The sequence below is a fragment of the Mastigoproctus giganteus genome, chromosome 7 (assembly GCF_048544385.1).
Source record: "Mastigoproctus giganteus isolate SK-2022 chromosome 7, ASM4854438v1, whole genome shotgun sequence".
Taxonomy (NCBI): Eukaryota; Metazoa; Arthropoda; class Arachnida; order Uropygi; family Thelyphonidae; genus Mastigoproctus; species Mastigoproctus giganteus.
Window position 1 is genome coordinate 105,785,966 of NC_143581.1, and position 19,058 is coordinate 105,805,023.

The 19,058-nt window shown below is 37.3% G+C and overlaps 1 protein-coding gene across 1 annotated transcript in view; it reads right to left on the reverse strand.

Moving 5' to 3' along the window:
• The window catches only part of LOC150083126 (ankyrin repeat and fibronectin type-III domain-containing protein 1-like), a 558,629-nt gene that overhangs the window by 120,611 nt on the left and 418,960 nt on the right, over positions 1-19,058 (reverse strand). Inside the window, exon 20 of the mRNA XM_090378398.1 lies at positions 5,687-5,908. Coding sequence (XP_090234524.1) covers positions 5,687-5,908 — 222 coding nt within the window. The remainder of the gene's footprint in view (positions 1-5,686; positions 5,909-19,058) is intronic.

Genomic DNA, 19,058 nt, shown 5'->3' on the forward strand with positions numbered 1-19,058 from the left:
CATGTTACCCAATTATGAATGTATTACAGTGGAGTATCACAGTGGATATAAGCGTAAGTACTACCTTAATTCAAAAGGAATCATATCATGAATAATTAGACCAAATGAACGTCGGTAAAGGAATTTTGATTTGATTTTCGCATGAAGGTGCATAGTAGGGTTTTACTCCTGAGATGAAAAGGTTTCCTTAAATTGCCTTAAATACACTGGCTGTGGACTGGAAATGTTCTGAATGCCTTCACAACTATCTTTAGGAGCATTATGCTGGATGACATTCATGTGTATTAAAGAACTTTTCTTAGCAGAGTCATTATATTGGTGATCCATAATCAAAATTAAGGTTCTAAAGAGGGAGTTTCTATCAGCAACTCAGAGAATAGAGAAGATGGCTCTTAGAATGTACTTTCCCTTTAACAAACTGTTTGAAGGTAAGCTATATGAATAGCAAAATGTTTATTATCTAAAAATGAACATGAAAAAATGAGAAATAAAAGTTGCTGTTAGAGGAATCAGACTGTTTTTAAATATATTTTTGAATTAAGTTAGTTTGTATTTCTTGACAGAAGTGGATTGAAGTAGATTTATTTTCCATTAGGAAGCAGCCATTCCACATCACGCACAATTCTATTTTGGAAATTCTAAGGAAATTCTAAGCACAATTCTAAGGAAAGCTGAAGTTGCCTTAATAACACTGAACAACAAATTTTGGGTCATATCTTGTTACTGGCATGAAAGCAAGTTTACTTGAGAGATTTTGGGGTGCTAAACATGGAAATAATGCTTAAAATGGCAGACCGGATCTTGTTTTCAAAAAAAGTAATTTTTTATATTTATACAAAGGTATTTTTTATTTATATGGCAGTAAGATGTAGCTATGAACATACCTACTATCAGAGAAAAATGGTCAAGTGGTTCAGGAATAGGTAGTACTTCACCATGAGGCACGGGGTGAATTGCAAATGGTATATTTGGGTATGTCACTCACTGTCCACGTTTTCCTTATTGTCATCCCTTTTCTAATAGGAGGCACCGTACAGAAGTAACAGTCTGTAACGTGATTTGTTGGCTTCCTCCATATCATGGGCACTGAGAAAGGCATAAAACGTCCCTTTTGATTCACTCATGCATTGAGTTTTGATGAACAGGTAGTGCAGCATATGTGTGTGGAGCCTAGTTTTTATCCTGGTCGCCTACCTTATGCCCAAAGTACAAGGCCAAGGCCTTTTTTATGGCTCGAGTTAAGGGACACTTTTTTGAAGCTAACGTGACTTCTCCACATATGTAACAGAAGTCATCCGGACTATTCACACAATTACAGGGCAAATTACAGTCTGGTGATTAGGCACCTGCGAGGTGATCTGATTGAGGTGTATAAGGCCTTGAATGGTTTTAGCGAGCTCAATGCTGATGGGATTCTGCCTCTTGCCCAGATTAATCGTCTGAGGGGACATAAATTCAGGTTGAGGAAGGACAGTTGTAGAATGGATGTGTGGAGGTTTGCCTTTAGCCGGCATGTGGTTAATTGCTGGAACAAACTTCTATTGTGGAAGTGGACAGCTTGAATAATTTCAAGGCAGAACTAGACAAACATTTGGAGTGAATGGATGGGTGAAATGGGAAGGTTTTTTTTTTTTTTTTTGCTGATGCTGTATAGGCTTGCTTTCTTGCATCATATGTCTCTACTACTGCTAATATCATGTCTGTAAATTGTAGGTACATGTGTAGTACTCTATGGCAAGTTTGTCTAATTTTCTTGATGAAAAACCCAAGTTTCTATGTGTGAGGTGGGAAACATGCAACTATTACCCAAGACTGACTAACATAATCAGTGCCTAAAGTATGCTTGCAATATTACGTTATCATAAACAGCTTTGACATCTAAGATTCAAGTTTGGGTGAAATTACCTTGAAAACCTAGGAGCAAACAACCCATGAATTAGATATAAATTTTTTGTGATCTTTATGCTGTATTTTTTTTTAATTTTTTTTTTTGGGATGGGATTGACAAAATAGGCTTATGACTCATGTTATTCTGGAAGATACTCCTCTTGGATAGAAAAAAATTTCAAAGCATAAATTGCAAGTGGTTGCTCGAGCCAGTGATATATGATCATCTATAGGTATGAAGATACAGAGCTTATGCAAGCAGAGGTGGATTTACCATGAAGCTTAAGCTTCAGGCTCCCCTCACCTGTACCAGCCCTGGGAGGGGCCCTAATAATGTGTGTTCACATCGTCACATGTTTTTGTAAAATTTGCAAAAGTAAGATATTTTAACCACAATCAATTAAGACCGCTGTCTCTTTCCACACCAATTTCCCTTTCATCACACTTTCCCTCGTGGCATTGGAGTGGCCGCAAGCATTTTTGGATCTAGCTAAGGGGAAGTTGAGTTGGCGATACATTTAGTTAGTTAGTGCCGACCGGGCTAGCCGAGTGGGTAAAGTACCTGCCCGGCAACCCAAAGGTCGCGGGTTCGATTCCCGCCTCGGGCTTGGATCAAAGTACTGCAAAAACCTTGGGAGGTGCAATATGGCCACAGAAGCCGATGCGCCAACAACTACCAAAAAAAAAAAAAAAAAAAAAAAAAAGATACATTTAGTTTGGGTTTAATGGGATATATTTATGTGGTTTATTAAAGAACTGAGAGAAAACTTGGATAAAAAAATTAATGGAATATGAAACAAAACCGATAAACATGAGTGATGAAATCAACAGAAATTATTCGGACATCAAAAAGCAAATTGTAAAATAAATTTTCAGATGGTACCAAAAGCATTAATTCATTAAGAGGAAGAAATAAATTTTGAATAGAAGTAATGAATAGGCTCTTGAATTGTTTGATTATCCAATTAATGAAGAGGAGTGAATCATATGAACACATTGGAAAAAGATTTAAATTTCTAGCTGATTTGACACAAAAAACTGACATCAACAAAGATAACATAAAACCCATTGCCCCAGGGGCTCTCACATCTGGTGAGTATGGGCTTGGCACACCCAGGGTCCTGAGCCAGATATCATCATTCTTCTCTTTCTTGGTGATTCCTTTCTACTTCTCTCTCTGTCTCTCTCAAGGTAACTTGGAATTTTTTTTTTTTTTTTTGGCCGGTGCAGCATAAGCCTCAGGCTTCCTTGCACCGTATGGCTAATAATAATAATAATATTAATCTTATGCAACACAAATACTGTGCAAAAAGTAATCTCATAGAGAACAACCATTAACTGAGAACAAATCATCCAGTACCTAGCTGTATTTGAGGATTACTGCAACAGAGTTGAAGATGCATATGAGAGGACAAAAACTTATCATGTGATGCAGAGCAAGGCGTCAACTGCCAATCACATGATAAGTGGTGATGGTACTGAAACTGCAGTGTTGCCATGTGTTTTGCCGAGCGCTGTTGATAATTTAGAGTAACTCGCTAATATGTTATTCAAAAACAAGAGCCAATCGACAAATTTTAATGTAATTTTCATGTTCAGCAGAATGAAATTAGTAAAAATTGGGTATTTTTGTTTTTATAACATTTTACATGTATTTTTTATAACATTTTGACCAGTGTAATGATACTCATAATTTGAAACTGACAATGTAATTGTGTGATTAACCATCTCTTTATCCATAGCAGTAACTTGCCCTTAATGCCACACTGCTTCAGTTTTTTTAGCAGTATTTTTTTTTTGCAACAGTATCAAAAGCCTTCCTGAAATCCAATAATGTTAAAATTATTTTTTTGCATCCGGTTCCTTGGTTACTGCATCATAGTAACCTATCAGATTGGTTAGACAAGACTGCTCCATAAGAAATCCATGCTGCGATTGCAATATAACTGCCTGCCTCCCAGCCCAGATGGTTTTGCATTATTTCCACTATTTTCCCTGGAATGGATATTAAGCTAACAGGTATTGGCCTCTCAAACCAAAATAATGAGGAACTTAATGAGGACACCATATTTTTCAGTACCAACTGGTAGTGAAAGCTTTCAGTACCAGTTGGTACTGAAAGCTTTCTCAATATTGAGATTAACCATGATCACATTGATCATGGTTGGTTGATCACGTCTGCATATGAAAGCACTGTAAATGTTTACTTTTACTTTGATCACATCATGTTTAATATGGACCAATTCTACTGACCCCTATTCTTTTGCTGCTTAGCAACTTATTTAGTTTTCATGAACCACGTGAGCTGCTTGTGAACAACTTTTAGCCAAACTTTGCCAAAACAGATAGTAAGTGAAATCGGCTTGGAATAGCAATCAAAAGAACAATCTTTTTCTGCTCATTTTGTCCATTGGAGATGACCTTTTTCTCCAAGGTTATCAACCCCACCACAGAGGCAAGAGCAGTGCCACCTAGTGATCCAAGCAAAAATTAAGGTTAGTTTATACAAAAAAACAAAAAAAAAGGTTAAAGAAAGACAATTTTCCTTATAGGCCCTAATATACAATTATCCTTCTTTAATTCAGATACTCAAAAATTACATATTCACAATTGAGTGTGCCAGGTAATTGCTATGAAAAGGTACTGTAGTCACCAGCATCATTCGAAGCTTTCTAGAGCAAAAGGCTACAAATCACGAAAACATGATTTGTAGTCTACAGAAAGGATAGACAGGATAGGAAGCAGGAACAGATTAAGGTCGGTTGAGGCCTCGGGCGAAAATATTGGGGCCCTTGAAAAAAAGAGAGAGACAGGGAAAATAAAAATACATGTTAACCATTTTTTTAAATAAATAAAAAATATTATGTACTATTGATGTTTTATTTCCAATAAAATTTGAATATAATTAATAATAGCATAATAATAATCACAAAGTTTTGAACTAATAGTTGAACATATTAGTTTAACTATTAGTTGAACTAATATGTTCAACTAATTTGTTGGGGTTTTTGTGTGGGCCCTTCAGAAGTCGGGGCCCAGGGTGCGCGCCTGGTGCGCCCACCGTTAAATCATAAATGAGACCTCCTAATTTATGATTCCAAATTTGCTTCTTGTTCCTCTTCTTTGATTTAAGCATTTTTCAAAACTTCTAGGAAGAAAAAAACATGAAAGACAGTAACTAATGGTCAACATGCTTTTTTTCCCTTTTTTTGTGGTGAAAAGACTAATACACCATATCATTTGCACACCTTATTCAAAAAAGGGTAGGAAGAAATATGGTCATATCTTTCCTCTAGTAGCTCCATTAATAACATGGTTACACAATGTCATTCATTCACAATTTAAAGTTTTTGTTTCTTCTTAAACAACTTTGATGTATGTGGATTCCAAAAATAATTGGTTGCACTGAATTTTTTTTTCAAAACTGTATTCTAAAACAAGAAGTACAAATAATAAGGAAAGCAATCCAAGGATATGGAACTATTTTCACTATAGTGAAATTTCAATAAAACAATATTTTTTGTAATGTCTGTTGAATTACATACTGAGGATTAAGTAGGTATCATGGGCGCTGGCAGCATGGTGCAAGTGCACCACCAATTTCGAAGTAATGCATACTTTTTAATATTTTCATTAATTTATTGAAACAAGATACTGCATGTATTCAAAAATTTGGTGAAAAAAAAATGTATTCCTACATGCACTATCTTGCAAAATATCCTGCCAGTGCCCATGGTAGGTATAATATATTGCAATGGTTGATTATTTCAAATGTCATCCAGTTAGAAAATACACTTACTTGAAGAGAATCAACCAACAATTCATTCGTTGTAAATGTATCTGCAGTCTCACTGCCACCACGCTTTCTTTGTAGTTTTGATAAGGGAAGCCAGCGGACAGAAAGGGTAGTGAGGCTCTTTGGATCACAGATAAATTTTGTTGTGCATAACACCATGGTGCCCTCACCATCCTTCAGAGGTGTATAATAGAGTTGTCCAAGGTCTTGGATACCTAAAGATGCCTGCAAATAATAGAAAACTGTACTTCAGTATTCTGCCTTAAATATTATGAAAATCATGGTTTAATATAAATTCACGAGCAAAAACATGGCCTCCATGAGTAAACAAATCGCAAAGCATCTAGCAGTGATGTCACAGACCAGTGAAACATATATAATGACATGGGTAGAGCATGCCAGTTCATGAAAACAAGATGTAGGATATTTCAAAGACTGCTGGGAGTCATTGCGGTACAAGTAAACACATGGGTTGTGTTAGGGTAGCTAAGAATAGAAACAGGTGCATGTATACTTGCGTGTACACCAATGCTAGTAGTTTAGTAAATAAATTTGATGGATTTGAGGTATTGCTCAAAACATCAAAGGCAGATATTGTTGGGATATCAAAGACGCGGTGTCACACAGATATAAGGAATGCAGAACTGGAATTTGGGGGGTACAACGTCTACAGAAAGGATAGACAGGATAGGAAGCAGGAGCGGATTAAGGTCGGTTGAGGCCCCGGGCGCAGAAGAAAATATTGGGCCTCTTGAAAAAAAGAGAGAGACAGGGAAAATAAAAATACATGTTAACCATTTTTTTAAATAAATAAAAAATATTATGTACTATTAATGTTTTATTTCCAATAAAATTTGAATATAATATATGTATAATACAAAGGGTACTAGGAAAGTTTTGCAATACAGCTTTGTTTATTTAATTTTTTCAAAGTAATTTCCTCTACATTCAATACACCTCTATATCCTCCGAAACCAATCTTTAAACCAGTTCTGCCAAGTTTCACTAGGGAGTACAGCATTGTCCCAAGCCCGTAGAAGGTCCTCATCACTGGAAAACCGCCTCCCTTTTAGCTTCATTTTCACATGCGGGAACAGTGCAAAGTCGCAGGGAGCAAGGTCTGGACTGTAGGGAGGGTGCTCGAGAAGTTTCAGTCCTCTCGTGGTCAAATATTCGATGCAGGCTTTGGCGCAGTGAGCTGGAGCATTATCGTGATGGAGGTACCAGGTGTCCATTCTTGACTTTGGCCGCAGGTTCTTCATAGATCCAATGACTTTAGGCAGGCATTGTTCAGTATACCACTTAGCTGTGACTGTCTTCTGCGTGTCCAAAACGACACGTTCCACAATTCCACTCGATTTGAAAAATACAGCTATCATTTTCTTCTTTACAGATCGGGATTTTCTGACAATTACGGGTGTGTCGTCATCATCAAAGACCCAAACTTTGTTTTGAGCCTTGGTCGGCAGATCGTAATAGTACAGCCAAGTCTCGTCACCTGTCACGATGTTGTTCACATACCGAAATTGTCCCTTATCAAACTTTTTTAACATCTCCCGGCACCAAGTCACACGTTGTGTCATCTGCTCTTCAGTCAGTTGATGCGGCACCCAGAGAGAACAAAGTTTCTTCACATGCAAATGATCTTGCAGAATCGAACGAATTGCTGGTGCATTTAGGCCCAAAGTATCCTCTATCTGCTGGTAGGTCACTCGCCTGTTTTCGTCAAGCATTTTCCTCACAGCAGTAACGTTTTCCTCCGTAACTGACGTTCGTGGCTTTCCCGGCCTCTCAGAATCCTCCAGAGTGAAATTTCCCCTTTGAAATTCTCTATACCACTTGACTATCGTTGTACAATGTGGACAATCATCATCTAGTGCAAGAGTCATTTCTTCTAAGCACTGGTCTATGGTTAAACCACGCACGAAATTATACCGCAAAACTGTCCTTATCTCATTTCGTGACAACGATGCCATCGCAAGCACTTTACACTCTCACTACTAATGAATAACTGAGCCCATCGACTTGGCACAGCGGCTACTATGCACGTATGAACATGTCTCAACATGCAGCAACAAGCAGCTTCCTGTGATTCATTGTTGCGTCATATTGCAAAACTTTCCTAGTACCCTTTGTATAATTAATAATAGCATAATAATAATCACAAAGTTTTGAACTAATAGTTGAACATATTAGTTTAACTATTAGTTGAACTAATAAGTTCAAATAATTTGTTGGGGTTTTCCGTGGGCCCTTCAGAAGTTGGGGCCCAGGGTGCACACCCAGTACGCCCGCCGTTAAATCCGGCTCTGATAAGAAGGGAGGAGGGGTTATGCTATTAGTTAAGAAACCCATAAAATGCAAGGAAGTGAAGCCAGTTGACATCGCTGGACAGTGCAGTGTCGAGTTAGTTTAGTGTGACATAAGCACTGGGAGATCAAAATTGAGAGTAGGAGTGTGCTATAGGCCTAATGACTCTGATGAGTATAATAAGAAACTGTACAGGGAAATAGAGTGGGCCAGTAAATCCGAGAGTCTTATAATGGGAGATTTTAATTTCCCAGATATTGATTGGAATTTGGGGACTGGTCACTCACCCACTAGCAAGGCTTTTGTGGATTTATTGGATGATTGTTTTCTACATCAGCATGTTCGGGAGGCAACTAGAGGGCGCAATACTCTTGGTTTGATTATCAGTAGTGATTCTTCTTGCATTAAGAATCTGCAGATAAATGAACCACAAGGTGGCAGTGATCACAGTGTGCTGAAGTGGGATTTACTCAGAGAGGTAACTACCATTGGGGTAAAGGGAAGGGTTATTGCTTTCGTAAAGGCGACAACGATGGACTGAGACAGTATTTAAATTCTATACAGTGGGACCAACTGATGATGTTACCAACAGCAAATTCAAAATGGGAAGCATTCAAAGAACTTATCTTGGAAGCTACTAGGCTTTACATTCCAACTAAGAAATAATGTTCAAGGTTTAGGCCTAAATGGATGGCAGATGAACTAATGAGACATATGGCAGAGAAGAAAAATGCATGGGATACATACAAATTAACACATGACACAGAAGCCTATGATAGATATAAGCTGGTCTGTAACCAAGTTACAAAGGAGGTTAGGCAGGCGAAGGCAGATTACGAGAAATCTTTGGCAAGGGATGCAAAGAAAAACAGCAAAGAGTTCTTTACTTATGTAAACTCTAGAAGGAAGGGGATGAATCAGATTGGTCCACTTGATATCGATGGGTCAACTGTTGATGATCCTTCTCAGGTAGCTAACAAACTAAATGAATATTTTGCATCGACATTCACACGTGAGGAGTTATTCAGCGAGGGGAATGCCAGAGTTGTATTCAACTCTGGCAGTAAGCTAGAGAATCTTGTAATAACTGAGAGTAAAGTGGAGGAGAAATTGTTGAAGATAAACACAAGAAAGGCACCAGGGGTGGATGGGATCTATCCAGTTATATTAAAGGAGGCAGCAAAAGAAGTAAGCAAACCCTTAGCCATAATTATGAGAGCTTCCTTGGACTTAGGGGAGGTACCCACAGACTGGAGATGTGCAAATATGACCCCAATTCACAAAGGAGGATCAAAGGCTGACACAAGTAATTATAGACCTGTGAGTTTAACTTCTGTTCCAGGAAAATTAATGGAGACACTGGTTAAAGAAGCACTGCAGGATCATCTAGACAAGACTCAGTTATAGCTCACACAGCATGGTTTTGTTAGGGGGAAGTCTTGCCTGACCAATTTGATTGGATACTATAATGCAGTCACAAAAGAACTGGATGCAGAGAATAACTTTGATATAATATACTTGGATCTTAGAAAGGCTTTTGATACTGTTGCACATGGAAGACTGCTGCACAAATTGGAGCAGTGTGGCTTTGGAAGCAAATTGCTGCTATGGATAAATGGGTGGTTGAGGGGGGAGAAGACAGAGAGTGGTAATCAAGGGACACTGCTCATCGTGGACTAATGTTATTAGTGGAATCCCTCAGGGTTCAGTGTTGGGTCCATTATTGTTTTCTGTATTTATAAATGATATTGATGATGGTATATTAAGCTTAATGTGCAAGTTTGCAGACGATACGAAGGTTGGCAGGGTTGTCAAGGACACTACTGACACTATGCTGCTGCAACAGGATCTGGAAAGGTTGAGCAGATGAGCTGAGAGATGGCAAATGAAGTTTAACATTGACAAATGTTAAGTGCTATATATGGGAAACAGCAAACCCAGAGCAACGTATCAACTCTGTGGTACTACACTGACAGTGGTAGAGAATGAAAGGGACCTGGGGGTGCTTGTGCAGGCAGATATGAAGTTCTCTGAGCAGTGCAGACGGGCTGCAAGAGTAGCTCATGGTGTATTCTCAATGATATATAGGAATTTTTCTAGCAGGGATAAGGAGGTGATTATTCCCTTGTATAAGGCAATGGTCAGGCCATACCTAGAGTACTGTATACAGGTCTGGAGGCTTCATTTCAAGAAGGAGGTAGAGCTGCTGGAATGAGTACAGAGAAGGGCAACAAGATTAGTGAATGGAACAAAGGGGTGCTCTTACGAAGAAAGGCTTAAGTTTCGCAAATTACAGTGTCTGGAGAGTAGGCACCAGCGAGGTGATCTGATAGAGTAAAGCCTTGAATGTTTTGCGCATGCTTAATGCTGATGGGATTCTTCCTCTTGCTCAGAATAATCACCTGAGAGGGCATAAATTCAAATTGAGGAAAGACAGATGTAGGATAGACGTGCGGAAATTTGCCTTTAGCCAGCGGGTGGTTGGTTGGTGGAACAGATTTCCATCCCTTGTCGTGGAAGTTGCTAGCCTAAATAAGTTTAAGGCTCAGCTGGACAGGTATTTTGAACGAACAGAGGGGTGAAGTGGAAGTGGTTTTTTTTTTTTTTTTTTTTTTGGCTGATGCTGCATAAGCTTGCTTTCTTGCATCAAATGCCTCTACTAATGCTAATGCTAATACGAAAGCTGTGCAAGTGGAAAAAGGAACAACCTAACAGAGTTTGAATGGGGAATGACTTCTTTTATTATTATTATATTTAGCCACATGTTGCAAGGAAGCCTGAAGGTTTTGCTGCATCAGCAAAAAAAAAAAAAAAAAATTCTGAGTTACCCTGAGAGAGAGAGAGAGAGAGAGAGAGAGAGAAATAAGAGTCAGAAAAAGAAGAGAATCACCAAGAAAGAGAAGAGCGATGATATCCAGCTCAAGTTCCTGGGTGTGCTAAGCCTATACTCACCAGATGTGAGCCCCTGGGATTTGCAGCACTAAGATAGCGGAGGCGGCATCTCATCAACAGGAGGTGTTTTTGACTGTTCGAGGGATGGCTGTTGAGGAGGTGGACCAGCAATGGTCTGAAGAACAACACACAACCACCTAACATACCAGGACTGGGGGAGGGAGGGTGGGAATTAAATTAAGTTAACTAAATTAATGTTAATTTAATTAACGTTAACTAAATCATAATAAACATAAAGAACTTAATATACATATGTGTTGTGATAGAGTATGATGGCTGTAGTTTGGTGGCTTCAATCACCAGTTTAGCTATATCTGGAGGAGCATCGTCTGGAATGGTGTTAGGGGAGTGCCAGCTTGATCAGAGGTTTGTTGCATTGTGCACTATTCAGATTTGGAAAGAAAGGAATGTTGCCATCAGTACTGGAAACAAAAAATTTGAGAAGGCAGGAGGAGCCAATAATTCTGCACCAACTGACTGAAAACATTGAGTAGCTATGAGACTGATACTCTTTGGATTATTTGTCTTCTTCCCCTCTGAGTATATGACTTTCCACATTTTATTTCTGGATTTATTTTTTTTTTACCTTGCTTCTGTAATTCACATTTTGGAGAATGCCAGATGGCCATCTTTTCAATTTGGCCAGCAAGGTTGACTGACTGATTGATTGATTTATGAGTTCTTGGCACAAGAGCTACTATGGCTAAAATGCACCTTGAAGATTTTATATGGCAATTCTGTTCATGTTTGTATTTTGCCAGAAATAATTTCCAAGGGTCAAGGAGTGTGCATAGCTTAATGCAGGGATAATATTTAGTTTCATATTTGGTTATAGAAATTTATTGCCTTGAGGAACTGAAAAACATCTGTTATAGTTTTCTTGGCTTCCAACATGGTTTTGAGAGTGAGAAAGTGATGCTTGGTCATTAACTCTTTAAAGCAGTTTCGGCACTTTGCTGCAAAAGATGGACAAGTAATTAGTACATGTTCTACTGATTGTTGTGTGTGTGTGTGTGTGTGTGTGTGTGTGTGTGTGTGTGTGTGTGTGTGTGTGTGTGTGTGTGTGGCAAGTGAGACATAGAGGGGGATCCTCTTCTTGCAAAAGATGACAGTGGCTGAAATGATTGTGTGTCCTATTCTTAATCTTGCAAGTATCACTTCGCCATGTCTGTTTTGTTGTATGCTGGATTTCCATGGTTGGAGTAAACTTTTAATTTGATGCAATTTGTTATTGGTTAGGACCTGCCATTGCTGCTGCCAGTGTGCTGTAACTCACTGTGATGAATAACTTGCTTGTAGTCTTAAAAAGGAATGTATTCGGGTGCAGAAATATTGCTGTTGGTTTCTTTAGCAGCTTTGTCTGCTTGTCAATTACCATATATTCCGACATGACTTGGGATTCAGCAAATTCTAATGTTATGACCTTGTTCAAGAAGCTTTGATACTTAGCATTGGATTTGTTGCTGGAGTGGGTGTTATTAGAACTGACATTTTGTATATCTATCGTGGAGCTAAGGGAGTCAGTGTTTTGACAGCTTGAAAATTCGATTTGATTTAGTGCTAACACAATGGCTTGTAGTTCTGCAGCATAAATGCTGCAGTCTTTTGGAAGTCTTTGGACCAATGTGAAGTCTGAAGAATAAACTGCTGCTCCCACTTGAGATTCAGTTTTTGAGCTATTTGTATATAGGATGCAATGATCTAAACATTGTGACTTGTAAGCAGCATGTAGATGTTGATAATTCATAGAAGGGACAGCTTGTTTGCTCCAAAAGTGGAAGGAGAAGTTATATGTGGGTTTTTCATTATCCATGGTGGAGTGGTACCTCATCAGTGGAGTAATAAAATCTAGATTAAGATTTCTACTGAGGAGAAGATTTTTAATCTCACATTCGCAGGTTTATTGATTTTTTTTTTGTTGTTGTTGATAATGTTGTTCCCATTCTAAAGTAAAAAGAATTTTCTGAAGGGAGTGACCTGGTAAGGATTTAATTTTAACTGCATAAGAAAGTAATTGATTATGTCTTCTGATTTGCAAAGGAGGTTCTTGGGCCTCTGCACAGGCAAGGTACGGAAGGCACCAAGGGCTATTCGGAGTGCACAGTGATGTACTGGATCAAGCTATCTCAGAGCACTAGGTCTTGCCAAGTCAGACTGGAGCACCATAGTCTAACTTAGACTGGATGAGTAGGCGATATAAATGTAGTACTGTTCCTATCTGCTCCCCAAGATATAGCAGATCGGACCTTTAAGATATTCATTTTCTTCAAACAGTGGACTCTTATGTGACTATTTTTTGTCAAAAACAAGTCATAAGAAATGGACATTTTTAACTGGGATGATCTGTTCTTTCAGCCTGAGTTCAGGATAAGGATGGAGATTCCTTTTTCTGCAGAAATGTATACATATGGTCTTTTGTATAGAAATTCTATATCCATTCTTTTCTGTCAATTTTATGACTTTGTTTATAGCTAACTGTAATTGTCATTCTATTGTCCTCATAAGCAGTGGTGAGCTGTGAATATTTCAACAATGGGCTCGCACGCATTTTGCCGACTTTTGAAGCGAAAATTCTTTAATAGTGCCATAGGCAGTTTTCACATTGGAGTGACTTGCATCCGTGGATTGACAAAAATCGTCACGAAATGATTCCCCCACCCCCCCACCATTGTACAACTCCGTACCAGGCATGAGCTACACAGCGCCATACGTAGCAGTGCCATACAACACAATCAGTACCCCTACAGTGCGACCATGGTGTAACTCGAGTTTACATTTTGAATCGCTATATCTCAGCTTCTAGCAGTCTGATTTAAAAAAACAAATTATTTCTTTTGTCATTCTCTACCGTATTTCATAAAAAAATTTGACGGAAAAAAATTTATAATTCAACATGCCGAAAAGTAAACGTTTCTAAAGAAGTTTCAAACTTCCACTATGCATGCTCAGGGAACACACTTCTTTTTTTTATTCTTATTTTGTTTACAACTAAAGAATTTTATATTTTTTTCATGATCAAATTTTAATATTGCAAATAAAAAATAACGTACAATATTTCCCATAACATAAATAACATAAACAATCACAAAACTTTCTAGAATATAAAAACAAAAATTACATAAAAAAATAAACTATTCTGGAAAAGGTACAAAAAATTACAGCTTACCTGAAAAAAATTATTACACAAATATTTAAGAAAGATTTATTATTCTAAAAACTGCCATATAGAATGTACTTCTCTATTAATATTTGTTGCCAATCTTCTGCTTTGCTCAATAGCTGAGCAATGATTACAGAGGAACGATTTGATGTAATGATCCGGATCAAATTGAAGCAATGGTTTTCCATTTAGATTTATGGTCATCATATCTGCAACATGTTTAATTGTCAAAGATGTTCTTTTTATTGTCACAATGTCATTCATTAGGCTGAAAGCTTGCTCAGCTTCAGCACTGCTAATCGTAATGGTTTCAATGATTTTTCTGGCTTTTTTAATTGATAAGGGAATTTCACTGGAATTTAAACATAAACTGTCTTCAATAAAATCTCTAAAATCATTAATTTTTATTTCATATTTTATTATAAAACTTAAATTTCTTATTTGTTTTTCACCCTCTTGCCAAGGAGACGAAAGTTCTTCGATATACCACGTTTCCGGGTAGAATACGTTTAAAATTTATTTCAATTCCTCATCGTCAGTGATATCACTATTTTCTTTCTTTAATTTAAAATTGCTCTGTTGCATTAATAACTGATCCTTTAAGGATAAAACAATGCAGCTTAACAATTTGTCATGAGGTAATTTTTTAAATCTGTTCTTACTTTCGATTTTGATTCTTCAAATTTTTCAACTTCAACCTGCTCTCAATTTTAGAGCAGGTTGAAGTCGAAATTTCCTTCAGAATTTTTCAAATTAACAAACAATAGCACTGAAAGTTCAAATAATTAATTTATCTGCTTTTACTATTGTGATGCTGCGACTTTGTAAAACTTCTGCAAGGTAAGAGAGCTCCCACAGGATGTTGATCATTAGTGCTAAATTTTTAAGAAATTCGAGATTTAAAAGTCGGTTTAATAATCCCGATTATTTAACTTCTGATGCAAAATGTTTGTACAAAGCAGGATAATTCCCCCAAACCTTATTCCTTTCGCATCAAAGGTGGAACTCAACTAATTGCTTTCTCTGAGGCACCTACCCTCATACACAAATCAGCTTATTTCAATTGCTCATTTATCCCTACCATGTGGCTTAAGACAACCGTTCGGATAGGTTACATGAAGCGCAGCATGCTGAGTGACATTTCATACTCACTCACAAGGCAATCCTGTGCCTGCAGCAAAAGTAATACAGGAACTCTCTGACTTATGTAAGGGTTGCATTCCACGGAACTCTGCATAAGTCGGAATTTTCCCCATGCTTGTGCAGCACTCGCAACTGTGGTTGCTGAATTGATTCAATCAAAAAAGAAATGTTTGCCGAACATGTAAATAGAATTATTTATTGCATTTATTCAATTTTTATCTCATGTGCAGGAAAAATTACAAAAGCATGGAATTTAAAAAAATTTCAAAATTCTAAAATTACAAAAAAAGAGAGGAGACAGGCATAATGTCAATAAGTTTTACCATTCGAGCATCGTTGCCAGATTCAACGTTTTCAGCTCATAAATATGCCGCTGCAGAGGGTGAGGGCTGTGGAGATATAGAAATGGTCAGCCGCTCAACCTTACGAAAGAACATATTAATGGATGATAGGACGGTGGCTTACAAACTTATCTGTAACCTCTTCACATGATTCGTCTTTTTCAAATCCTTTGAAGCCTTTTACGTGCCATGGCATATTTTCTTCCACACACCACTTAAACAACTTTTAGTAATTTCCGCCCAGGCCTTATTAATGTTTAAGATGGCGTGGTAAATATTGTAATATTTCCAAAAGTCTTTATGTAAAATTTTTCTGACCATCTACTGCAGACAATGCCTGAGCAAATGTTGTGCATAAATAGTATGCCTTTAAATTCGAAATAACACCCTGATCCATAGGTTGGATGATTGAAGTCGTGTTTGGTGGTAGAAATATGACTCTCACGTTCAAATTAAAATCATCTAGATGTGTAGGATGTCCAGGAGCATTATCTAATAGAAACAAAATCTTGAAAGGAACGTCGTTGTCTTTAAAATATTTTTCAACCTCGGGAATGAAGCAGCATTTAAACCAATCCTCAAAGAGAGATATTTTTATCCATTCTCTCTGGTTCGATCTGAAATGCATTGTAGGGTGGCTTTATTGATGTTCTTAAATGCACAAGGATTTCCAGAATTGTACACAAGCAGTGGTTTTAATCTATAATCTCCTGCTGCATTAGCCCCAAGCAAAAGCGTGGCCCTATCGTTTGATGCTTTGAAACCTGGCATTGTATTTTCCTCTTTGGCAATGTATGCTTGATCCGGCATTTTTTTCCAATACAGAGTAGCCACGTCAATGTTAAAAATTTTCTGCGTTGAATAGCCGCCTTCATTGATAATTTTCCAACACATCACAAAATTTCTCTGCAGTTGCAGAATCAGCACTGGTGACTTCACCGCATACTTTAATGTTGTGGAAACCAGCGCGAAGCTTGAACCTATTAAACCACCCATTGCTTGCCACGAACTTGGATTGGGGTTCGCCTTACTTATCCTTAATATCTTTATAAATACTTCTTACTTTTGCTTGAATGGTCATTAGACTCAGGGGCACTTGCTTCTGAATCTGATTTTCCATCCATATTATTAACAGCTGTTCTATCTTTGATATAGCACCTGAACGCTGTTGTGTGATCACTGTTGATCTTAAGTGCATTGATCCTTTGACATGTTCTTTTATATGCACACTGTCCTTTAAAATAGTATTCACTGTTGAAGCAGCAAGACCTAATTCCCTTGCAATAGATGACAAACTTTGTCCTGTTTCGTACTTCTTAATCATTTTTATCTTCAAATTAATCTTGTTTCATTTCTTAGCACTACCACCACTTGCACTTTCTGTTGGTCCCTTTCCTTTTTTTCATCACTGTAATATGTAAATAGGAATGACGAGAAGTTTCTGAAGATTTGTTTTTTATACGAATGAAGATTTCAGTGAAGGGGAAAACATTTTACCGTAACGTAAAAACCCACAGAATTCCAGTTATCGGGATTATCACAAATGCAATAAGATCGAGTTCACTACCCATTTATAATAGATTGCACTAAGAGAAAAGCCCAATAAACTGGAAAGTGCAAATTGATTTTATTGTTTTTTGGTCAAGACTTCCAGAAACGTGCTTTAGAAAAATATCACAAAGGTGTTCAAAATTGATTTTTATAATGGGAACATATGATAACGATGAAAGTGTAGCACAATTTCCATTATAAATATGACCTTTTAGAGAGAGAGAGAGAAATAGCTTAGTAATAGAGCGAAATTTAACTTCCAAGGACTTGGAACGAATTACAAAAAAAAAACAAAAAAAAACCACCAATGTGTTGTTGGGTTCACATTACGATATTTTCACGATACCTCCATTTATTCCTACGGGATGCAAAATACGTTTCCACAATATTTTTAAGTTTGCACCGACCAGCAAAAACTTATGTTAAAGTCGAATTTCCGTAAGTTGAGTATTACGCAAGTCGGGGAGTTCCTGTATAAATATGTCCCCATTATATGTAGAGGGCAATCTTTATGAATGTATAAAAATTACTATTGAACCAATGTATGATTTGTATATATTTATTAATAAAATAATTTAAATAATACAACGAATATAATCAGTGCTTCTTTTGGTATGGTACGCAACGGTATGGCGTACCGGCACCTTTATTAATAGTGACATGTGACATTTGGATGCAGTGCACTTCGAAATTGGTAATATTCCGTAAATTTTTTCCACATGTTTACCTACAATTAAAATAAACTTAAAATTATTTAACCAAATTTGCATTTTTCACTGTCTATTGTTAAGATATTTTCTACATAAAACTGTATAATCATTTTTATAATTCTAAATTATTCAGTCGGACCTCTGTTTAATGATGTCCTTTTATAGTGAATTATTTTGAATTCCCCTTGGAAGTTACAATTAAAATACTTTCCGTTGAGCAAAGAAAATTTTCATATAGTGAATGGGGAATTAACTCGGTGAGCACTGTTCGCATTTCTGGCCTTCAGGCAATTTAGGCAATTAGTGCTGCTGTGCAAATTAAGAGAGCTAAAGAGATTACCATTCTACAACTTAGTGGTACCTGGTGAAACCTATCTGACCACCTGTCCCACATAAGGAGAAGATGAAGGGGTATTCCCAATGGGCTCTGGTCCATCGTCTACTGGTACCTCTGTAGCCAGGTGGGCAGAGGCAACAGTGCATAGCACATGCTTCTTGATTAGACCGAGGTTCGAGCCTGTGACCACCAAATATGGAGGATGCGGAAAGATATCCTCGGAGCAATATGGCCTTAGTTGCTAATGCTCCTAAAAACCAAAATAGCAATAAAATAACACCTTCTACTGCAGTGGCATCCAAACTTTTCCCATACAGGGACCATATTCAAAAAAAATTCAAAGTTAGATTTCTTTATGCTGTTTTAGTTGACTTTCCGGTTGGGCCGTAGATTGGACATTACTGTGAATGAACTGTAAGTGCCCCGTTCGAGAATTAGGAGAGCATGATTTTCTTTTACCTCGAAAAATAATCGTCTGTTCTTTCGTGGAAGTGCGTTATCGACATTTTTCCGTAAATTTTCTCTATCTCTGTTTACATGTACCAGTACCTGAATATCTGAATGACACTGCCATTTTGGACAGTTTCAAAAAAAAAAAAAAAAAAAAAATTCAAATTTAAAAACTAATGACAAGAGAAGGAAAACGAGGACAATGAAGGTATTAAACCTTTTATATATGAATTGTTGCCATTTGGTGAAAATGAAATTATAAAATTGTAAATTGCAGTTAAATTAAAGAGATGCAATTCATGGATTTCGGGAATACCTAATTAAAAAGATGGTTTCGGAAGAATTGAAGCATTTGATGGACGCTCTGAGTACGATACCAATTTCATCGAGTCAATGTGAATGAGGATTTTCACAAATGAAT